Source organism: Mus caroli, unplaced genomic scaffold, assembly GCF_978045245.1.
Source record: "Mus caroli unplaced genomic scaffold, Mus_caroli_1 scaffold_10, whole genome shotgun sequence".
Taxonomy (NCBI): Eukaryota; Metazoa; Chordata; class Mammalia; order Rodentia; family Muridae; genus Mus; species Mus caroli.
The window spans coordinates 23,606,571-23,630,370 of record NW_028227265.1 but is presented as its reverse complement, the minus strand read 5'-3'; the positions used below and the strand labels follow the sequence as shown (position 1 = coordinate 23,630,370).

At 47.2% G+C, this 23,800-nt stretch overlaps 1 protein-coding gene across 1 annotated transcript; it reads left to right on the top strand.

Moving 5' to 3' along the window:
* Window positions 1-3,705: 3,705 nt before the first annotated feature.
* Nutf2 (nuclear transport factor 2) lies at window positions 3,706-22,597 on the top strand. The gene is made up of 5 exons (XM_021169999.3): window positions 3,706-3,794; window positions 18,809-18,933; window positions 19,644-19,715; window positions 19,801-19,899; window positions 22,066-22,597. The coding sequence occupies exons 2-5, from the start codon at window positions 18,835-18,837 to the stop codon at window positions 22,177-22,179; spliced, it is 384 nt and encodes a 127-aa protein (XP_021025658.1). The 5' UTR covers window positions 3,706-3,794; window positions 18,809-18,834; the 3' UTR covers window positions 22,180-22,597.
* Window positions 22,598-23,800: the final 1,203 nt, after the last annotated feature.

Below are 23,800 nucleotides of genomic sequence, written 5' to 3'. Positions count from 1 at the left end.
GAAGCTGCACGAAAGGCCCTGGTTTGTCCATCATTGTTTCTCTGGATTGTTGTGTATGTGTACATACATCAATGTATGTAGGAAGGGGGTGCATGCCAGAGGTTCTATACAGCCCTTTCTTTTTCTGGAGACAGGGTCTACTTGGGGTTGGTGACTTAGCTGATTGGTAGAGCACTTGGCTAGCAAGCACAAAAAGCCCTGGGTTCAGCCCTCAGTTCTGGAAAGGGCGGGTGGGGTGGGGGTGTCTTCTCACTTGCTTGGGTCTCACCCAGAGATAGGCCATATGGCCAGCCAGTAAGTCTCAGGGAATCTGTGTGTGTGCCTCCCAGTGCTAGGATTACAAGTTTGCATCACCATGCCTATGTTTTGTTTTGTTTTTGTATTACATGGGTTCTGTGGGTGTGCTTGCAAGGGAAGCACTTTCCCAACTCAACTATCTTCCCATCCCTTCCCTTGACTTTTTAAGCCAAAAGGTGAAAAGGAAGTGGGAATTGTTTTGTTTCTCTAGATTCTTTTTTTTTCCCTTTGGTTTTTTATGAGACAGTGTTTCTATAGCCCTGGCTGTCCGGGAACTCACTTTGTAGACCAGGGTGGCCTCAAACTCAGAAATCAGCCTGCCTCTGCCTCCCGAGTGCTGGGATTAAAGGCGTGCGCCACCATGTCCGGCGTTCATCTAGATTCTTGATAGTTTTAATTTCCTTTAGGAGTGGTGGGGAAGGGTTGAAACGGGGTCTCTCTCTGTAGCCCTGGGTAGTCTGGAACTCAGTTGGTATGCCAGGCTGGCCTCAAACTCAGAGATGTACCTGTCTCTGACTGAGATTAAAAGTGTGTACCACCATGCTGGACTTAATTTCCTTCTTGAATTCTCATCTACAGTTGAAGTTTGTTTACCATTTCACCTCTTGGGACATGTAGTGTCTGGAACATATGTGGATGTAATTAATAAACCAGTGAAGTCCAGAACTAGAAGCAGCCTCGGCTCTTTCAGGCACCAGGGACTCTTGTTACAGATACATTCATTTCCGTATACCTTCATTGTGAAAGAGGTAGGTGAGCAGAGGGCATTAAGGAATTGGTTTGTAATCCCTACACTGGTTTGGCTGCCTCAGTCTTTAGATTGGACAGGTAAGATGGCATTTTTATCTATATTTGTAAGTAATTCAGCTCAAAGCTAATGGGGAGACGTGAGTGACTTTCTTTTTTTGTTTTGTTTTCTTTTTTTGTTTGTTTCTTTTTTTTGTTTGTTTTTTGGTTTTTCGAGACAGGGTTTCTCTGTGTAGACCTGGCTGTCCTGGAACTCACCCTGTAGACCAAGCTGGCCTCAAACTCAGAAATCTGCCTGCCTCTGCCTCCCGAGTGCTGGGATTAAAGGTGTGCGCCACCACGCCTGGCAGGATGTACTCTTTGACTATTTTTTTTAAAGGTTTATTTATTATATGTAAGTACACTGTAGCTGTCCTCAGATACTCCAGAAGAGGGCATCAGATTTTGTTACGGATGGTTGTGAGCCACCATGTGGTTGCTGGGATTTGAACTCAGGACCTTTGGAAGAGCAGTCGGTGCTCTTAACCACTGAGCCATCTTGCCAGCCCCTCTTTAACTATTGATTCATCTTTCTAGCTCTGTAGATGCCTTTTAACATTACCTGTTTCTGTGACTGTTGGGACATGCGTGAACTCTATTTCCTTAGGCTCTGGCTCTGTTAAACTTGACTATGACGGTAAGCTGAACTGTACCCAAAACACCAGGGTCTACTTCCCTTTTTGTCCTTTGGCTCTGAGTTGGGAAATGGGTCTTGAGAAAGCTGCAGTATTAGCCGGGTGTGGTCGAGCATGCCTTTAGTCCCAGCACTTGGGAGGCAGAGGCAGGCGGATTTCTGAGTTCGAGGCCAGCCTGGTCTACAGAGTGAGTTCCAGGATAGCCAGGGCTATATAGAGAAACCCTGTCTCGAAAAAAACCAGCCAAACAAACAAAAAGAAAGCTGCAGTATGTGCTGTATAGGTGCCCAGTTTAGGGATAAGCTGCATTGGCCTCTTAGGGTTAGCTCTGGCTTGTGATCAGGTGGTGAAAACACAGCAGTGCATTTTCAGGCCACCAACCAATACCCTTCCCTTGGAGTGGGGGCTTCTCTCTCCAGCCTGTCCTTGAGTTCCTGGTCTTCCAAAGGACAGATGCTGTCACCTTGGTTCTTTTGAACCCATTAAGCAACATTCCCTGGATCCTTCCTCCTGCCTCATGACTTGCTTGTGTTTTGTTTTCTTGGTGGGGTCAGACTCCAGATGTGTCACCAACAGGGTAACATGGAGTTCTTAGTGACCAAGCAAAGTGGTCTGGATAGACAGAGGATTTTTTTTTCTCGTTTTTTGTTTGTTTGTTTGTTTGTTCGTTTTTCCAGACAGGGTTTCTCTGTGTAGCCCTGGCAGTCCTGGAGCTCACTCTGTAGACCAGGCTGGCCTTGAACTCAGAAATCTGCTGCCTCTGCCTCCCAAGTGCAGAGATTAAAGGCATGTGCCACCACTGCCCAGCTTAGATAGGGGCTTTAATCAAGAAGCTTAGCCTAGTTTTATCAGTCATCTCCAGGAGGTGGGGTGAGGCTAAAAGGGCAAAACAGAAGTATTAAAGAGTCTTCTGGCTAGGAAGATAGAGTTAGGGGTGTTTGCAGCCATTTTCCTTTACCATGGTTCTCTGGGTTGGTAGCAGAGCCATTTGCCCAGCACAGGCCCGATGGAGAGGCCTTGAGGCCTTACTTCAAATATTTGTGTCACCCAGGAAATTGAAAAGGATATTGAAAGTAAAGGGGAGGGGGTGGGAAGATTATTTACAGTCTGGCCATTTAGGAAAATTACGTTGCACCAGTTATCTTTCAATAAAAATTAAAGTTGGAGGGTGAGCTGGCTCAGTGGGTGAAGCATCTTCTCTCTAAACCTGAGAATCTGATTTCAAGGCCCTCCTGGTGGAAGAACTGACTCCAGAAAGCTGCTTCTCTCCTCCACACCCATGACATCCCTCCTCAACACAAATAAACAAACAAACATAGTTGTCCTGTCTGCTGCAACAAAACAAGTAAACCTGGAAATTCAAAAAAGAAAACCCTCACGATTCTGTTTTTAAAAATACCTCTCTGTACACGTGAGGTTAACCCCTCCAACTATGGGCCCACGGATGAGTGTTTAGAGTTTCAATAAAAACCTAGTTACCTTCCAACCAACTTTGGGGTAAGTGGCTTCCTCTGAGACACAGCTAACTCATGAACAAGAGAGGAGTAGGCTTCGCCCCCGTGGGTTGATGCTAGAGGAGCAGAGCTGGTAGCCAGGGCGCCTAAAGGGAGTAGGCTTTGGACTAGGGGCCTAGGGAGGGGCTGTTGGGACAAGCCAGCCAGCTCCAAGCTAAACCAGGCTCCCATGGAGGCGGGGTCAGGCTCCATCGGCCACATAAACTTGGGCGGGGCCAGGCCAGCTGGGACCCAGCTACAACCGAGACCTGATCCTTGCCTGGCGCCAACTCCGTGTTCCAGAGGCTTCCGCTAGACCACAATTCTCAGGGGCTCACCCGGACCGCCTCCCTCCCTAACTTAGCCTCTCCTCCCGCGCTGCGAGCCGTGGCTGCGCCTCTGCGAATGGCATTCTGGGAAATGTAGTTCTAGCTAAGATCACTAAGGCGTATAAGGAGCACATTGGGACTACGTTTCCCTGAGTGCAGCGGGACGGGCGAGGGAAGGCAAGGGGGAAGGGACAGTCGGTCGCAGACCGCGCTGGGTTGCCGCCGCCGCTGCCGCCATCGTGCCAGCCCCACGGGTGAGTGTTGGGGCCAGCGCTCCGGGGCGGGGGCTGGGCCGCAGGAGCCGCGCTCTAGGCCGTCGGGAGCTTCTGCTTCGAGGCCCTGGGAGGCCCCTCCCCTCTTCACACCCCCACGGCGGCCCGAAGAGGCACGGGGCCCGCACCATGTGTCGCGCGCGGCTCCGCCTACCGCGGATTGTCTGCGGCCGCGGCCGGGGGAATGCTGAGAGCCTGACGGACGGCTGTCCGGGCCACCCTGTGTCTTGGCTGATGGCCAGATCTTTTTCTCTTGTCCGGACGATCAGGATAGCTCTCAGGGCCCCGCCCTGTGTGGCCTTGCCTGGCTTGCTCGAATCCTGCAACCTCTGCAGGCAGGTTGGCGGGCCGATCCCAGACCCACGTCCCACCACCCGCCGGCGAAGATCCGGGGATGGGCAACGCCACCCAGCTCGCTCCAGAGCCAGCATGGGTAAGGGTTGCCCTCCTGCCGCTGCTGGGGCTTGGGACCATTGCCCGGTTCCAAACCATAGCCCGGCTAGGATGTAGGTGAACGCTTCTCTGCTTGATTGCCTGCTGGGAGTGCACGAAACTTAACCTCTACCTCGGTGGAACCGGTGCTGCAGTGTCCAGCATGGAGGACAAGGGCAGGGATTCTGGGGTGGGAGGGGATGCCTCGTGGGACTTTACCTCTAGCTAGTCCTGGAAAATATGGACCTAGTATCTTTGGAGAAGCAGCTCCAATCTTATTCATGACTAGACTCCAGCTCTGGGGTGGGTTGTGTGAGCCTCCAGTGTTTTTGTTAGATTTCTCAGGGCCTAATTCTGAAGTACGTTAGAACCTCCTAGAGTTAGCAGGAAGATGACTCCTTACTAAAGTGATGAGGTCGGATTTAATTCCTGAAGAAATGGACTCCATGCTTGAGGTTTTTGAGCCCAGAGAAGGTGGAAGGGGCCTTGTGCTTATGGCTCTGGCTTAGACTGGTTTTGCCTTTTGAAGTTGTTTTGTAGATCTAGAAGTCACGATGTCTGCTTTCTCTTCACGTGTGCCAGGGCTGCCTGTGAACAGCCAGGAAGCTGGTTGGGTCTTGAGAAAGTGCCTTAGCAATGGCACCCCAGGTCATCCATCACCTTGAGTTCCTGGGGATGTAGTGTATTTGACTAGTTACTAGTAAGCAGACTTTGAGAATGCACTTCTGTTTTGAGTGATGATTAGGGACTAGTGGAGAAAAGCTCCCAGGACTTGGCAGAAAGCATCTCTTGTCAGGTTGGATTCTCTGGTCTGTTGCTGGCTTCTGTGTCACAGTTCTTAAAAGGCCTAAGAGGTCCTGAAGACCTGGGCAAACAGAGTGTCCAGTCTCTTAGGATGACTGACTGACTTAGGGCCAGAAAGCTGGAAAGCCACTGTCTTTAGCGCCCCCTGCTTCCTGAATATTTCCTCAGTACTGTTGCTCTGGTTTTCACTTGATTTTTTTTTTTCCCCCTCCAGTACAGTTCCCTGTTCATTCTCCCTAGTCAAAGGCCACAAGCAAAGATTGGTCAGCTCTCACCAGGGCCTACCTTCTATGGACTGACTCAGCTTCTTAATCTCTATTATAGCTGGTAAGCACATGGAAGTAAGACTTAGCCAATAGGCTCTGGAGAGACTCCCTGGTGTGCTAAGCTAAGCAGTCGGGGAAGGACTATCCACAGAACATATAAGGTCAAAGAAGTAGGAGCCACTTGGAACTAAAAGCAGCTGTTTCCAGACTTTTCTTGGAGACAGGGATGTAACTCAGTTGATAGATTTCTTGTTTGATCACTAGCACTGAATAAACTGGGTATGGTGGTACAAGCTTGCAGTCCAGTTTACTTAGTTACCATCATAGAGGTAGGACCATGAGGATCACAAGTTACATCTTCAGCTGCATGGGAAATTCAAGGTCAGCCTGGGATACATGAGACCCTGTCTCAACCAACTCCAGCTTGTCTGGGTTTTAGATGAGTTATATTTATGGCTGTAGATCAGCTTGCATATTCCAAGCTTTTGGGTGGTGTGTGCATAGGCGATCTCTCTCTCTTCTCTCTTCTCTCTCTGCCTCCCTCTCCCCCTCTCTCCTCTTTTCATAGTGTTGGGTAGGAATCAAACCTTAACTTTATAAACACTAGGCCATGTATACTTTTGCACCTTCAGGATCAAAAAGATAGTGTTCAAGAAATTTGGGTTTCTCCTTATTCCTTAAAAGTTCTCAGGAGCCGGGAGGTGGTGGCGCACACCTTTAATCCCAGCACTTGGGAGGCAGAGGCAGGCGGATTTCTGAGTTTGAGGCCAGCCTGGTCTACAGAGTGAGTTCCAGGACAGCCAGGGCTACACAGAGAAACCCTGTCTTGAAAAACCTAAATAAATAAATAAAATGTAAATGGTGATATATACCTGTAGTCCTAGCACTTGTGAGACTGAAGGGGTGATCGAGCATTTCAGACCAGCCTGGGACAAGACCCTGTCCTCAAAAACAGCATTGATAATAACAAAAACCATTTAGGTCCTCAACCCTAGGGCTGAATGACCCCTTCACAGGGTCGATCATCAGAAAACACAGCATTTCAGTTTATAACCGTAGCAGTTACAGTTATGAAGTAACAATGAAAGTTGTATGGTTGCGGGTCGAACACACCACGAGGGACCTTATTAAAAGGTCTTGGCAGTAGGAAGGTTGAGAATCACTGCTTCAGAGTAAGAGAGAGAGAGAGAGCGCGAAGTGGGTAAGGATGTTTGCTCCTGAAGACACTAGCTTGAATCCTCAACACCGATGTTAAAGCCTGGCCAAACTCTTAGAACTTCAGCATGGTCAGAAGCAGACAGGAGCTTTGCTGGTGCTTGCTGGCTGTCAGCCTGGCTCCACCCAAGAGCACGACCTCTGATGGTTTCTTTTGACCTTTAGGCACGCATCTTTGCCCAAGGGTCATGCAAAAGATTCCGGTAATCTTATCACTTGGTGAGTGGCCGGAGGCTGGAGTTCAAGGACCAGGCAAAGGGTGGCACACGTCTCCTTAATCCCAGCACTTGGGCAGAGGCAGATGGATCTCTAGGCTAAGACCAACCTGGTCTGTAGTTCAAGTTTAGGACACAGAAATCTTGTCTCGAAAAACAGATACAGTTCAAGGACAGTCAGTACTATATATAATAAGGCCATGTCTCAAAATAAGCTTCAGGATTCCCTTAGTAGGATATTAGCATTTTATTTGACAAGAGCAAGGTTTGTTTTGTTTTGTTGTGTGTGTGTGTGTTTTTTTTTCTCTGAGTATTCAGATTTCTGTTCCACAACCATTCTTTGGTCCTTTCTCTATGTTTGACTCTGGGATGAGGCTACAGGAGGGGAAAACAGCACAAATCCTGTCTGTTCCTGATGTTAGAGAAAGGTGTCAGTACTAAAGGTGAGGGAGTAGCGCTGGCCTTGTGTGCTGAGGGCTTCTTAGTTGGAGAGAACTTCGAGGACTCTTGATGCTGTGCAGAAGAGGGGGCTTTTAACGGGCTAGAGAGCATTGAGGGCAAAACTTTAGTGGGTCCACCTGCCTCTCCAGTGACTGGCAAAATGCCTGGCAGGGGGAGGGTACTCTCAAAATGCCTAGGAGTGTCACAGACATTGTCTGGCCTCTCCCCTTACCTGAAATATGGGTGTGTAACATCTCACTTAACTGAGACTCCCTCTTGAGCAGCTTGATCAAGTGACAATCAGTTTTTCCTTGAAATCCATCCTGTTCTTCCGCTCCCCACCTCTGGAGTGGCCAGTCAATAAAGATAGGTTTCGAATATTTTACATTTCTTTTAAAAAATTATATATATATATATATATATATATATATATATAAATTTAAAGATTCGGCCGGGCGTGGTGGCGCACGCCTTTAATCCCAGCACTCGGGAGGCAGAGGCAGGCGGATTTCTGAGTTCGAGGCCAGCCTGGTCTACAAAGTGAGTTCCAGGACAGCCAGGGCTACACAGAGAAACCCTGTCTCGAAAAACCAAAAAAAAAAAAAAAAAAAAAAAAATTTAAAGATTCATTTTATTTTGTGTATGCCAGAATGTATCACATTTGTGCAAGTGCTAGTAAATTAGATAAGGGAGTCAGATCCCTGGAACTGGGGTTACAGGTTGTTGTGCACCACCATGTGGGTGGTGGAAACTGAACCTGGGTCCTCTGCAATAGCACTAAGTGCTCCTAACCACTGAGCTATCGCTCAGCTCTTCTTATGTATTCGTTTTGTGGTTGTGTCTGCTCACACACATATGCCATAGTATACATGGAAGTCGGGGTAGCCTGTGGGAATCTGCTCTTCTGCAACATGGATCCCGAGAATTGAGCTCAGGTTGTCAGGATTGGCCAGCACAGTGCCTTTACCTGCTGAGTCACCTCATTGCTGAGTCACCTCAGTGCTGCCCTGTACCCCTTTGTTTTGTTATTTATTTATTTATTTATTTAATGTCTGTTCAGACACACCAGAAGAGGGCATCAGATCGCATTACAGATGGTTGTGAGCCACCATGTGGTTGCTGGGATTTGAACTCAGGACCTCTGGAATAGCGGTCAGTGCTCTTAACCACCGAGCCATCTCCAGCTCCCCCTCCCCCCTTTGTTTTGTGCTCCTGGAGATTGATCTGGGGCCTAATGGGTAAAGTAGGCAAGTTCTCTACCAGTGAATTGTTTCTCTAACCCTCGTTATTTTCCACCTCAGTTGAACCACAGTTTTTATTTTGTAATTATTAACGCTGAACCATAGCTGGTCTTTGCTGCTTTGTAGCCCCCCCCCCCCCTTGATATCTCCTCTCCACCTCTTTTCAACCCCTATCACTAGATAGGAGAGAAAGAATAGAGGGGGGTGAGATATAGATCTCTGATTCTGACTTCTTTTTTCTTCTTCAAGCACAGCTACTAACAAAATGCAGCCAACCCCCCTGAATGACCACCTGCCACCAGCCTTTCCTCTCAGGGTCCTAGCATTTTCCCTCTGAAAAGTTCCCAGAATTCCAAATGTCACACAGTCGCAGAAACTATGCTATATCTGCAGCTGGCAAAAGCCACACTTCTGCTAGAGCATGAAGCATATCATAGCCAGCCGCAGGGACAGTCTGAAGTATCCCTGTACCCCACACCTGGGTTACAAAACAAGAACATAATACTATTTCTGTGGGTTTTGTTTTGTTTTGTTTTGGCTTTTTCCCCCTTTCAAACAGGGTTTACTTTGTAGCCTTGGCTGTTCTGGAACTCACTCTGTTGACTAGGCTAGGCCTTGAACTCACAAAGATGCACCTATCTCTGCCTCCAGTGCTGGGGTTAATGGGATGTGCTGTCACCACCAACATGCAGCTCTGTTTTGTTTTTTTTTTTTTTAAAGATTTATTTATTATATGTAAGTACACTGTAGCTGTCTTCAGACATTCCAGAAGAGGGCGCCAGATCTCGTTGCGGATGGTTGTGAGCCACCATGTGGTTGCTGGGATTTGAACTCTTGACCTTCGGAAGAGCAGTCGGGTGCTCTTACCCGCTGAGCCATCTCACCAGCCCTCTGTTTTTTAAAGAAATAAAATTCCAGAATTCTCACCACATCAAATCTAACCCTTTAAAGCTTTTTGTTTTGGGGTTTGTTGTTGTTGTTTGTTTTTTGTTTTTGAGCTGTATTAGCCCTGGCTGTCCTGGAACCCAAAGCAGTCTGGCCTTGCACATACAGAGATCTATGCATGCATCCCATCCCTGGCTCTCTTAACTTTTTTAAGATGGGTCTCACTTGGTTGTCCCGGCTGCCCTTTCTCATCCTCCATCCTTGGCCTCCAGGCCTGTGCTACCAATTCCAACTGAATCTCAACCTTCATAGAAACAGGAAAGCCTGCTGCCTCTGGAAGGATCTGTATGGGGCCGTATCACCTTGAGGTGGTTTCTAGTCATGGGAGAGAATGCAAGCTCGTGGTTGTCCCTGTGGTGAATCAGCTGTGAGCTACTGAGCACATGCTCAGGTATTTCACGTCCTTGGGTGCCTGGAGCTTGCTGATATGAGAAGGGAAGAAAAGCATGGGACTGTCCTTATTCCCTGTGTGTTTCTGCCATCGTGGCTCTCAGCTGCTGGGGTAACCTACTACTTCCCTGTTCATCCTGGCTATCTTTATGGGTACTCAAGTGCTGACTGTGCTGGGAGGCTTTTTTAATTTTTTAATAAGATTTATTTATTTATTATGCACACAGTATTCTGCCTGCATGTATCCTGCAGGCCAGAAGAGGGCACCAGGTCTCATCATAGCTGGTTGTGAGCCACCATGTGGTTGCTGGGAATTGAACTCTGGAAGAGCAGACAGTGCTCTTAACCTCTGAGCCATCTCTCCAGCCCTCAGGGGGGCTTTTGAGGTGAAAATAACTATACCAACCTTGTAGAACCAGTTCATTATGAGGCTCAAGTCAGAGGACACAGGAAAGAGGAAGGGTCCTTTTACCATCTGTAGACTCAGTCCTTTTTTTCTCAGCTCTGCTCAGTCTCGTGGTATCACAGCAGTGCTGGCCGAGGATGGTAGTGGAAGATGGTGGAAGCAGTTATTGAGCCTCACTCCCTACCACAGTGCCTCTTCAGAGCGTTCAAGCCCTGAAACTCAGTTCACAAATAGAAGCTAAAGAAAGCCTAGGGCTTTAGAGATCTTGTGCAACTACCTGGGAAAGGGAGGTCACTGGGGTAATAAGTGCAGAGCAGAGTATGGAGCTCAGGCCTCAGGCTTCAGCTCCTGGGTCAGTCTGGACTCTGGAGGCCTCCAGGCATAGGAAAAGGTCCGAGTGGTGCTAGGAATATATAGACTTCAGATGTCAGTTCTGGGAAGGGGCTCTGCCTGGGCTAATCACCTATGCACCAAAATGTCTCTAAACTCGAAGCAATGGAGTGGTGGGTTGGGCAGTTGCCCTTTCTGGGTCGAGAATGCCCCCCTGTGTTGCCTCTCAGTTGGAGGCTGATGATAACTCCTTACCACTGAGTTCTTCTTTACCACCTTGGTTAATTTCTCCCTAATTTGCCCAAGTTACTGATGAGAAGACAAGACAATAACTCAAGGGAGAAGTGAAGCAGCCTAACGTCCAGATCTTGAAGGAGTTGTCTTTGTGTCCGCCATAGCTGTCCCCGAGGTGACTAGGGCCTTCGGATTGAAAGAAAGTGTTGTGGCCAGGCTCCACTTGCCACATGTCACTCAGGTAGCTAAATGGATCAAAGGATCATTTCTTGACATCTTAGATACAAGGTGTGGGTGAAGGAGAACATGGGTCACTGAGCAGAGAACAGCCAGCCTAGGTTAGGCTCCCACACATTCATCCACTTAGTCAGCAAAAGTGATTGAGGGCTGGGCCAGGTACAATAGAAACATTAAGAATGCCCTGGTCAGGGATTCAGAGCACAATAAAGTACGGTGCTCTGGCAGGGTGAATGCTGGGAAACCCGTACAGGAGAGAACATGAGTAACCAGCTTTCTGGACATGGCATGATTGAGGCACTCATGAGCCCACAGCAGCAATGGTTACCTGCACAACACTGGGCCATTGACATTTCACCACAGAGGGGAGGGGCTCACAAGACTCCCATTCCTCTTTGAGCAGCTACAGGATTGATTGCTAATGGTTGCTGGGATTAGCTTGGTGTCGTCACCACTGTGATTGTCCTGCACCAGTAAATAACCCGTTAAAGAAGTGTGGTCAGCGAATGCACCAGTGAAGAGGTGACATTTGATTGAATTGACACATGACGGAGTACCAGGTATCTAGTTGCAAGAGTGTAAGGTCTCCATCTGTTCTAAAACTAGCAAAATGCCTGAAAAAGTAGGTGGCAAAGTCAAGATTAGACAGCCAGGGGGGTCCGACAACTCGGGGACTTGAAGTACCAGGTGTAGGTGTAAGAACCAGTGAGGGGCTGGGCTGGAGAGTCACAGCATCAAACCTTGCTTAAGATCCCTGGGGGCCGGGGATAAAGGCCTGTGCAGGAGGAATAGCAGCCTAGTGGGTAAAAGGTGTGTGCTGCTAAGCCTGCCTTCAGTTCCTGGGAACCAAGTGATGGGAAGAGAGACCAACTCCTGCAAGTTTTCCTCTGCCCTGCATACACTTGGACCCAGGCATTCTCACACACATGCACTCTTGCTCACTCGTGTTCTCTTGCTCTCTCTTTCTTTCTCTCTCTCTCTCTCACACACACACACACACACACACACTAAATGCAGTAAAAGGAGCAATGACTACAAAGTTCTCAGGTGGGAATGGCCTCAATTGCCCAATGTGGTTGCTAACAAGGGAAGAAAGTAGGTGGCAAAGCCAAGATTAGACAGCCAGGAGGGCTCAGGGCCTTGAGGATTGAGGATACAGTAGTAATGAGGGTTTCTTCCAAATACTAGGAAGTATTGGAAGGTCACAGATCCTGAGTTACATATTCTGGATTCTACATCATTGTGAGACTAGAGAGGCAGGATTTTTTAAAAATTACTTTAAGATTTGTTTTTACTATTTTATGTGTATGAGTGCTGTGCTTGGTGCCCAAGAAGGTGGTAAGGCTCTGTGTGGGTGCTGGGAGCTGAATCGAGGTCCTTTGCAACAGTAAGTGCTCTTAGCCATGCAGGGTTTTCCAGTTTTGCTTTATTTATTGTAGTCTGGACTGGCCTTGCTCTCCCTATGTAGTCAGATATAACCTTACACTCCTGGTCCTCTGCCTTCGATTCCCAAGTGGTGGGAATACGAGTGTGTACCGTTACAGCCAGACAGAAGGACAGGCAGGTACCCTGCTGGACCTTCCTGTCTAGGTTGCTACTACCCTGCATGTGAATGTGGGTGTGGCTGGAGGAGCTCAGGGCTTCACACAGAGTAAGTGCTCCACAACTGTACTACACACACCTCCAACCCTTTTATTTTACTTTATTATGTTTTGTGGGGAGGGGGTACGCTACAATGCATGTAAAAGTCAGAAAACAACTTGGAGTTATCTGTTCTCTACTTCTGCTGTGTTGGCTCCAACAGGTTTGGTAGTAAATGCTTTCACCTACAGAGTCATCTTGCCAAACTTCTGACCCTTCTCACGTGTCTGCTCTCATCGCATGTCTGTCCATACACTGTGGACGTGCAGGTGTGCACAGATGTCAGTTTTGAATCCTGTGGAACTGGCATTCTAGTTGGTTGATAGTCAATACATGAATGCTGGGAGCTGAGCCGAGGTGTTTTTTTTTTTTTTTTTTTTTTTTTGGTTTTTCGAGACAGGGTTTCTCTGTGTAGCCTTGGCTGTCCTGGCACTCACTTTGTAGACCAGGCTGGCCTCGAACTCAGAAATCCACCTGCCTCTGCCTCCTAAGTGCTGGGATTAAAGGCGTGCGCCACCACGCCCGGCTTGAGCCGAGGTGTTTAACCTAGGTGTTCAGTAAATTATCTTAACTGCTGAGTCATCTTTGTAGTCTCCTGATGATACTCATTGTTTGCTTGCTTGCTTGTTTGTTTTGACACAAGGCATCTCTTTAGCACAGACTGGCCTAGAACTCACACAGTATTCCTCTCTAGACCTCCTGAGTGCTGAGATTATAGGCATGAACTACTACATATGTCCATCTTTAGCGCTTAGAGTAAAAATCTCTGAGAGCGGCCTGCTTTGCTGCTCTCAGAGGTTGAGGGCTTCATGCCCAGAGGCTCCTGTTTCACGGATTCAGTCGGCTCATTTTTATCCCTAAGAGAACTCAGGTTGTCATTGGAGTCCTGGCTCTGAGGCCCACCAAACTTGGACAGTCCAATTCTACCCAGCAGCTGCTGAGCTTATGGGCTTACTGGGTCTCCTTTGGTTCATCTCTCTCATGAGTATTGCTAGGGTTGGGGAGTGTACATAAGGTTCTTTGCACAGTTCTCTCTCTGCTTCATCTGTGCCTGGTTTTGAGACCAGCGTCTCCATGATGTGCAGATCACTGCTATTGGGGACCCTTGAGATTTAAAAATGCAGATAAAGCTTTTTTTAGGTCAATATTTAACAGAATTTACTTATTTTTTTAAAGAATTATTTATGTATATGAGTACACTGTAGTTGTCTTCAGACACACCAGAAGAGGGAATCGAATCCCATTACAGATGGTTGTGAGCCACCATGTGGTTGCTGGGATTTGAACTCAGGACTTCTGGAAGAGAAGAGCAGTCAGTCTGCTGAGCCATCTCTCCAGCCCCTGAAGGTTAGTTCTTAATCTGATGTGAGACTGCGTCTGTGAGTCCTTTGTTTCGGGCTTTTACTTTCAAGTAAACATGTTAAGAACACGCCCAGGGCTTTCTGGCTGATGTTCTGAGGACGCATTCAGCCCTGTCCTGGACCCCTCCCCAGGGAGTCGTGCGTGTGGATGGGAAGGGCCTCTGTATTCTGCTGCTTTTTGGATTCAGGAATGCTGTCTTTAAACTGTAAGTTTAAATTGAATCAATTGCTGTTCTGTACATTCTGTAGTAGGGAAGGATGTGTAACGATTATGTGCATGAAAATTGGCACAGGTGGCCAGGTGTTGTGGGCACACATTTAACTAAGCCCAGTATTTGGGAGGCAGAAGCAGTTGGCTCTCTGAGTTTGAGTCCAGCCTGCTCCAGGAAAGTTGATGGGGTTTATACTTGAGATGGGTCAGCACTGCTGCCTGATAATGAGTTGACAAACAAGTAGGTCTGTCTGATCAGTGTCTTGGAGGAAGAATAAGAATTGACCAAGCAAGTCATTGTATCCTGACCAGGAAATGACATTCACATAAGTCCTGGTGAGCAACCACTGGGCCTGTTGTTTGTATGTGTGTGTGTGTGTGTGTGTGTGTGTGTGTGTGTGTGTGTGTGTGGTGTTAGATGCAGACAGAATGAATGGCCAGCAAGACAGGGATGGATGGGCATAGATTATCACCAGCACAACTTATAGGGTCTGATCCTCTTTGCTTGTCTTGTTCTTTCTTGTTTTGGCTTTTTTGGTTTTGCTTTTGAGACAGGGTCTAGTGTAACTCTGGGTACCTAGAACTTACTGTGTAGATCAGGCTACTATCAAATTCTGGGAACCTCAGCTTCCTGAGGGCTGGGATTAAAGGTGTGCACTGCTTCTTCTCGTTTTTATGTATTTCATTTGTATGGGTGTTTTGTATGAGCCTGCTCCCCTTGGAGGCCAGAAGAGAGCATCAGAGTTGGAGAGTTTATGTGGGTGCTGGGAAGTGAACCCAGGTTCTCTGGAAGAAAGGCTAAAGCTTTTAACCACTCTGCCATCTCCAGCCCCATCTTGCGTTTTTCTTTTTCTTCTTTTTTAAAGATTTATTACTATTATTTATATACTGTAGCTCTCTTCAGACACACACCAGAAGAGTGCATCAGATCCCATTACAGATGGTTGTGAGCCACCATGTGGTTGTTGGGAATCAGAACTCTGGACCTCTGGAGGAGCAGTCAGTGCTCTTAACCACTGAGCCATCTCTCCAGCTCCAGAATTTTTTTTTTTAGCTAGGCTTTCACTCTAGCCCTGGCTAGTCTTGAACTCACTGTGTTGCTCCCCAGGCTGGCCTTGATCTTCCAACAATCTTTCCACCTCAGCATCCCAAAAGCTGGGATTATGATTACATGTCACACTAGCAGTTTATGTTATATGGTTTTGGTTTTTGTGTTTTTTATATGTCTGTTGTGTGGCCAAAAGAAGGTATCATTGGAGCTAGAGTTACAAGCAGTTGTTCAACACCCAGTGTAGATGCTGTGAGCCAAATTAGGATCCTCTAGAAGAGCAGGAAACAATAGTGACAGCTAAGTGCTCTCTCTAGTCCCTTGGTTGGTTGGTTCTGTTTGTTTGTTTGTAAGTTACAGGGTCTTGCTACATAGCTCTGACTGGCCTGGATATCACTATGTAGACCATGGTGGCCTTGAACTCAACAGAGATCCTCCTGCCTCTGCCTCCAAGTGCTGGGGTTAGCCTGTACCATCACAATTGAATCTAATTTTTTGAAATAGTTGTGTCACTGTACAGTCTAGTGGCCTGGAACTACAACAGTCCTACTGTAGCCTACCAAGTGCTAGAATTACAGGATGTACCATGTTCCTGGCTGCTTATTTTAAGAGGGGTCTTGCCTTGTAGCCCTGGCCTGCCTGAGTGCTGGGACTGGAGGAAGGCAATACCAAGCCTAGTTTAGGGTCAGCTTTAGACAATGGCTACAGTGGTAAAGGGAGTATGTGACCAACTTTGTGATTTAGGGTTCAGTTAGACAAGACCATGTCAGCCCTGATATCTGAATGAACTTTAGGTGAGCCCTTCTGCATTGTTCAACCTCTCCTACGTTTTCTTATATCTACAGCACGGTGACATGGGAACCTTATCACATGTCATATGTTCAGGCCATGGCAATAAGTGCACAGTCAGGCAGACCTGGAGTAAAGTTAGTGTTGGCTCCTGGGGCTGCCTTTGGTTTCCTTAAAGCAAAGGTCTTTATGCAGTCTTTGGTTTTGGATTTGTTAGTTTGTCTTGTTTTGTTTTTGAAACTGTGTTTCTAGCCTAGACTGGCCTCTAATTCCTTGTGTAGCCAAGAGACACCTTGGGCTTTTGATCCTCCTGCCTCTACTTCCCAAGTCTTAGTGTTACAGGCATATGCCGCTTAGATCTGGTCTTCTCATTGCTGAGGATCACACCCAAGGTTTTGTGTATATTAGGCAAGCGCTCTCCACCCAGGCCTTCCTTTATTTTATATTTTGAGACAAGATACCACTAAGTTACCCAAATTGGCCTTGAACTCACTCTGTAGCTTTGGACCAGGGTTCTTCTTAAGTTAGCTTTTCAAGTAGCTAGCATTATAGGCTTGTAGTACCAGGCCAAACTTTATCCAGTTTTGAAGATTCCTTTTCACCTCTCTGAGAGCTCCTAAGTTCTCTTGTTCCCCAGTCCTTATGCTGCCGATGTGGACCAGTGTTTCATTTTGTCCCGCTGTTACTGCTTTAGTCAGAGATTTTTCCTGTTAGAGAGTTAGCTCACTCTACTGCTGGGTGTGGTGGTGTACACCTCTGCAGGCAGTCAGGTGGATCTACATAGCAAACTCAAGGGCAGCCAGGGCTACATACTAGGACCCTGCTTCAAAAGAAGCAAACACAAAACAAAACCCTACCTACCTGGACATGGTAGTGTGTGCATTTCTTTAATAAAACTCAGGAGGCAAAGTCAGATGGAAACCAGTCTGATCTGCGTAGCATGTTCTAGGTCAGCCTAGTGAGACTCTATCCCAGATAGAAACTTTGGGTAAATAAGATAGATAGGACAATACTACTGAAAATGAAAGAGACACCCCCCTATTTCCTGTGCTGCCCCACTGTCTTAGCATACACTAGCCTGTTTCTCTTCTCAGCCTTCCTTTCCTTTTCTGATGTCCCAGTTTCCATCCGTCAGCTGGTTTGGTGCTGTCACATACTTGATGGTACTGTTTCTTCTGCCTGGTGTGTTCTTTTCTAGGTCCTCCCGTTAATATGGGTTGAGAGCAGAAGGAAGTCTGACCCTCATTCTTCCTGCAGCTTTCCCTGAGAGCTCTTGGGAACTGGACTAAGTATCTTGGCTTCTGCAGTTTGGGGCATGCTGAGTGGATACTATGGTAGAAGGTGCAGAAATGTAAGGGTAGGAAATGTGTACATTTCTTGGAAATTTAGAAATTTGACCCAAACTGCATGTGAAAATGATTGTAGATTCTATGCTTCTTTCATTTGTTGATTTGTTTCTTGCTACAAATGTGAACTGGGACACACCTTGTGTTCCTGTATACGGGCATGGCTGGATCCAAGCTTTCTCCTCTGCTTGTTTTAGACTTTCCTGGACATTTCTTAGTCATCTGAGCATGGTTGCTATTTTTAGTACAGCTACCTCCTAGGGAACTTAAAATAAAACTGGCTTCATTTCCTGGCCTTTCATTGGCTAGAGTATCCTAGGCTGGAGGATTGGATTCATCTCTGTTCCTTTACTCTGTCCCTTCCTGCTGGCTCCTCTGGCCTTCTGTGAGGTCATAGAGACTTAGTGCTTAGCATGGTAAGCTACATAACCACCAGCAAGCTGGAGTTACTGTCTTCAGTTTTGCAGAGGAGGATGTGGGAGCCCTAGAAGCAGTGTCGTGTATCAGCTCCTACCACAACGAATGCTTTTCTGCTGGGGTGAAGTTTCCCTCGTACTGTTACGTCTCAGACCTATTCTCAGGACAGAGTATGTGCTCCTCTGAGTCAGAACCATACAGAGCAGCAGATGGGTCTTGGCCACAGGAAGTGAGTGTGCTTGCCTTCTCTTGGAGGCTTTAACAAAGCCATCTTGGGGTTTTCATCAGTGTCTTTGGGATGGTGGCCTCGAGCTGTATGGAGATACTCCTCAGGAGCAGGGTAGTGGTGAGACAGGATGCGCCCACTCATGCCTTCATTTATTTTTCCCTTTCTCAGCTCTGACATGAATAGAGAATAGCTTTATCACTGAAGAACTGATACCAGCAAAGATCGGGTCAAGAATCACCGGGTCTCAGGGGTGTTAGGTGGCTCCTTGGGACTTGCTGTGGCCAGGAATGGAGTCTTTAGAAGCCATGTGTCCTTCCAACCCCCCATCACCATCACATCCCTAAGACATTATGGGAAGCTTGAAGGCGAAAAGAGAAATGTTCTACACAGAAACATGAGTAGTTCCTCGTCTGATTAGTGGGTGGAGCGCAGCAACTGTGGCCTTGGAGGTTATTGAAAGGATGAAAGGAAGACGTGGACCTGGGGCTGGTGCTTAGTTCCTTCTTCTCCAGTTATTGGACATAGGGCCTATTCTGGTTTTCTTTCACCCCGGGTATTGCCTCAACCATCTTGTATGCTTGGCACCCTGTCATCAACCTAGAGGTCCTTAGAAGATGGGCTAAATGTGGTCCCTACCACTGGTCAGGGTTGGGTGAGGTCTGTGAGACCCCCAGGCTTGTCACATACCCTGAACGGGTATCAACAGAGATCTTTCTGCATGAGGAGGCTAGGAGAAGACAGGCTGCTTCTTGCTTCTGTGATACTAACATTTCTGTCTTTGTCTTGCTGGTCTTGCAGGTCTCAAAGGTGGGTGACTCTCCAGGATGGGAGACAAGCCAATTTGGGAGCAGATTGGATCCAGCTTTATTCAGCATTACTACCAGTTATTTGATAACGACAGAACCCAACTAGGCGCAATTTATGTAAGTCTCCAATGTGAGAGCCAGAACAAAAACCTAGGGGATCAGTATGGATATCAAGAGTAGCAATTGTGGGTTCCTGGACAAGGAGTTTGGGCTTTGTCATTCAGTGTGGTTGGCACTTTATCAGGCCACGAAGTCCTTAGGAGACCTGGTCTCTCTGTACCAAGTCTAGATTAGGATTCATTATCCTTTGGAGGTAGCAGCCATGAACATTTTCAATGCAGTGCAGGCTTCTGGGGGTTCCCATGTGCAGCTTCTTTTGAGGCCAGAGCATCTGAGTGCCTGTGGGGATAGAATAAAGTTAACCCAAGGGCTTTCTAGGTGGGCATTGCTTCGTGTTTTAATGATAATTCATTCTGATTCATTCTTCAGGTAGCTGCCTGAGATTCAGCAACACGGGGGCATTCAGTCAGGCTAAGCAAACGGATCTAGCCAGGAAGGAAGGCATAGCCATAGATCCTGGTTGAGCCGTCAGAAGTTGTCAGGGCATCTTCCAGAATGTCAGGGCTCGTCCAGACATCTTGGAAATAAAGGCGTCTTAGGAGCTGGAACAAATTCATCCTAGATAATAGGATTTGTCTTTATGAGTTAGAGGGATTGTACCCAGGCCTTCATGCACATAGGACAGGTGCTCTGTCACTGTCCTGTCCCCCCAGTCAGTCCCTCTCACTGTCTCTCCTGACTGTATTTCTTTTCTACACACATTTTAGATTGATGCATCATGCCTTACGTGGGAAGGACAGCAGTTCCAGGGGAAAGCCGCCATTGTGGAGAAGCTATCTGTGAGTAGGGTCCAGAGCTGAGATCCAGGTGCCTTCGTTCATGTCTCTTCTGCCCCCAGCTTACCTCCCATTCTTTCTCTTGCAGAGCCTTCCGTTCCAGAAAATTCAGCATAGCATCACGGCGCAGGACCACCAGCCTACACCAGACAGCTGCATCATCAGCATGGTTGTGGGCCAGCTCAAGGTAGCAGTGCCACTGTGTTTCAGGGCAGGAGTAGGCAGGCAAAGCAGAGCTCTGTGCCTTCTCTGTGGATGTAACCTACTTACTGGGGGGACATCCAAAGTGACTGTCCAAACAAAACCAAACCCATCAAAGTGGCTGCCCAGCCCTGCATTGTTTAGTGTAACAGCCATGAACTGCAACTGGCCTTTACCTTCCCCGCTCCCTTCTTTCGTTGGTGCTGGATATTGAGTACAGGCTAGACAGATGCTTTCTTACATTGAGCCCCTCCCTGGGCCCCACAATTATATCTACGTATTTATTTATTTTTGAGGTCAGGTCTCACTGGCTCCATACAATTTTAAATTGTGCTAATTAAATTAACATGGACTTCCTTAGTTGTATAGTGCTTGTGGTCAGTGGCTGTAGTTGCAGAAAGTTCTAGTGACAAGCACTGGTCTAGAGCTATTATGGAAAGGGGGCAAGATGAATAGGAGCAGGGTGAAGCTGTCCTGCCAAACTCTTGTGTCATCCTGAGGTATAGACAGACCTGCTGACTGGGCACTGAGACAGAGATAATCCTCAGATAGCCCTCAATGCTACCACCCAAGCTGGTGCTCCCACATTCTCTCTTTGAGACAAGGTCTTGCTGTGTAGACCAAGCCCTCTAATTCACAGAGATCCTCCTGCCTCTGTTTAATACTGAGATGAAAAGAGTGTACTACCATGACTGGCCCAAGCTGGCTCTTCCACCTGTCAAAGCAAATGAAGTCCCACCTTGTTTATTTCCCTTTTCCCATAAGAAAAAGAAAATGAAAAAATATATATTGTATGTGTCCTTAATGGTTGTATTATGCCATAATACGCAGACAGAGGTTAGAGGACAGCTTGTTTCCTTTCATTTTCACATGGGTCCCAGAGATCCAACTCAGGTCACCAGGGTTGTAGGGCAAGAGCCTCTAGCCATTTAAGATGTGTGTCACTGCCTGTCTCCTTTACCCCTCCTTTACCTGTCATCCTTATAGTCAGACACTTGCCAAAAGCCTCTTCACAGAGCAGGACAGATTGCCTGTCCCCTTTGCCAGACCGTAGCTCTCTGGACTACGCCTTACTTTTCTATCAGTTCCTCTTGCGGTTTCAGAACGCTCTGCCCATAACCTGCAACCAAGTAGGCCCTCGGGGTTGCGGGGCATTTCCGGGAGCTCATCCTCTGCTTTCTTGGGCTGGAGTAATAAGCAGTGATAAGTACCAGGCACTTCCCACCTAGTTTCAGATTCCTGCTGGTGTTAGTGGCCCGGCCGGAGCTCCAGATGATCCTCGTTACACTAAATCTTAGAGAAAGGTGAAGCCGGAGCATGCGTGCAAGCACTAGGCCTCATCCTGCTTTTCTGAATTGTGGTTAAGAGTTTGGGGTCTGCCTCTTTCTATTGCAGTGTTATGCTGGTCATTCCCCATCCTATTCCAATGCCTTATAAAATTCTGATCCTCTTGTGAAATTTGTGTGTATTGTATTTATTTGTTTGGGGGAGCCGGGCTTATTTGCTAGTTTGTTTTTTTGTTTTTTAAGATTAATTATTCATTTAATGTATATGAGTACACTATAGCTGTCTTCAGACACACCAGAAGAGGGTATCGGATCCCATTATAGATGGTTGTGAGCCACCACGTGGTTGTTGAGAATTGAACTCGACTTCTGGAAGAGCAGTCAGTGCTCTTAATCACTGAGCCATCTCTCCAGCCCTGGTTTGCTTGTTTAAATAGCCTTGTCATATACACACTGACAGATATGTGCCATTGGCCCCAATGTGAACTCAATTTTAAGATGTAAACCATTTATCAGTAGTTTCTTCTGATTGGGATAAATTAATAAATAGTAGTGTTTCAAGATTCCTTAAAATTTTTGATCACTTCTGCCCTGAGACATTGAGCTAAAAGACAGGCAAGTCCTCTGCTCTGCTGCCTAGCTAAGTGGTAAAGTGTGCTGCCTTTCAATATACATGTGAGTAGCCATTTATTGATCACCTGTGTGACCAGCAGTTTCCCACATAGTAATTCACATTCACAAATACCTATTCTGTACTGAATTCAGGGTTAAGATAATTAGTACCTGATCCCAAGCTTGTACTACCATTAAACATCCTTTCCGTTCCTTAGCCCCTCACTGAATCTGTTCTTTCTCCGTTCGTACAGGCTGATGAAGATCCCATCATGGGTTTCCACCAGATGTTTCTATTAAAGAACATCAACGATGCTTGGGTTTGCACCAATGACATGTTCAGGCTCGCCCTGCACAACTTCGGCTGACCTCCTCCTGGCCAGACAGTCACGCTGTTTCCTCCTCCCTCTTCCCAATCCTAGCTCACTCCTGCAGATGCTCCAAATATCATACACAAACGAGCAGGGCCGAGGCGGGAGCGGGTGCAGGGCGCTTCTGTCACCACGGTGTTGTGCATGATGTTTGGATGCTAGACTAGTCGCATCTGACAGGAAGTTTGTGTTGTACCAGCGCATGCCTTGGAAAGACTTAAGTAATGCAAACGATTGTCGGGTTTTGTTTTTGTTTTATTTTGTTTTGTTTTGTTTTTTAATCTACTGACAAGTTGCTCTAGTAACCCAAAGAAGTGAAGGAGAAAGCAGCTGCCTCACCAACCGCCCAGATATTGATTTGTTCAGATGTTTCAATGCCTCATGATACAATAAAACCACAAAAATTTTCTTAACAGTTTAATTGTTTTAATTAGTTAAGTAGTTGGCTGGGCATCAACAGTTCCAGCCCATTGTCTCACTTCCCCCACCCCCATCTCTGCCTCACCTCAACAGAACCTGCGGCAAGGAGCAGATTCACTCAAGTGGCTAAGCTCGCATGTCTGCGGGCAGGGGCAGAGTTCTCTCCAGCCCCAGGGCTTTGGAAAGCAGGCCTGGCCTGAAGTTTCTCTTGGACTGAAGCCTCTTCAGTCAGCTCTGTCTGATACCACCTGTGGCCTCTGCTCTGTAGATTTGGGTCTAGTAGCAGGGTAAATATTCTGTATCAGCTAGAAAGGCCTTAGCAAATATGACTTCCCATGTTTATACCCTCTGGGTTGAAGTCCCAAATGTAGGGGCCCGCTCTATACCCAAAATAAGTGACATGCAGATGCCCACATTCTCCAAGCAAAGCGAGAGATGCTGTGCTGCCTGCTTCGGATATCAGAGCCAGGCCCCATTAGGTGGAGTATAAATTCCACACTGGAAGGAAGCAGTGGGAAGGAGTGCTCTAGCTCTCCCCTCAAGCCCTGTGCAGGGCATTTACACACCATCTCCCTACTTTCCACACACCCCATACTCTCTTCAAATCCCAGGAAATCTTAACTAGTATGGCAGTTTCTGCCCTGTTTCTTAGTCTGGGCACAGGTCTTGCTCAGTACCGATATAGCTTTTCATCCTTGAGACCTCTGGATAGTATAAAGCTACTAAAATAGCAACTGCAAGCTAGAACCAAGCCCAGGATTTGGGGTTTAGAATTGGCTAGGCACACCTGAACGCTCCCCTCTCCCTGCTCTCTTGCACTGTGAGGGGAGAGTAAAGATTTCCACATACTCCAGGTTGCCTGGTTACACAAGCATAATCCTGGACACTACACAGAAGGTTCCAGTGGGATTGATCTCTAGCTGCTGTGTATTGGGGGAAGTAGGGGTGGGAGAGAGGTAGATGCCAGCTGCCTCTTAATCCACCCTGTATAAAATCTGCAATACAGCTTCTTCCATGTACCTGTGCCTGAAATGTCTGCAATAAAGAGGTGTTTGTAAACTATGGTCTCTTTATTCCTAACGTGAAGTTACCGTGTGGGACAAGGGGTTACTGGGGACAGTTGGTTAACAATGACAGTTTTGGGAGTAGAAACTATCTCCCTTGCCCTTGCATTTCCTGGGGCTAATGACCTCGCAGA

What these genes read in the sequence shown, in the direction of transcription:
- Nutf2 (XM_021169999.3), top strand. Translation starts at nt 18,835, where the DNA reads ATGGGAGACAAGCCAATTTGGGAGCAGATTGGATCCAGCTTTATTCAG. An exon ending in CCCAACTAGGCGCAATTTAT is followed by an intron (nt 18,934 to 19,643) that starts GTAAGTCTCCAA and finishes CACACATTTTAG; the next exon opens with ATTGATGCATCATGCCTTAC. An exon ending in TGGTTGTGGGCCAGCTCAAG is followed by an intron (nt 19,900 to 22,065) that starts GTAGCAGTGCCA and finishes CCGTTCGTACAG; the next exon opens with GCTGATGAAGATCCCATCAT.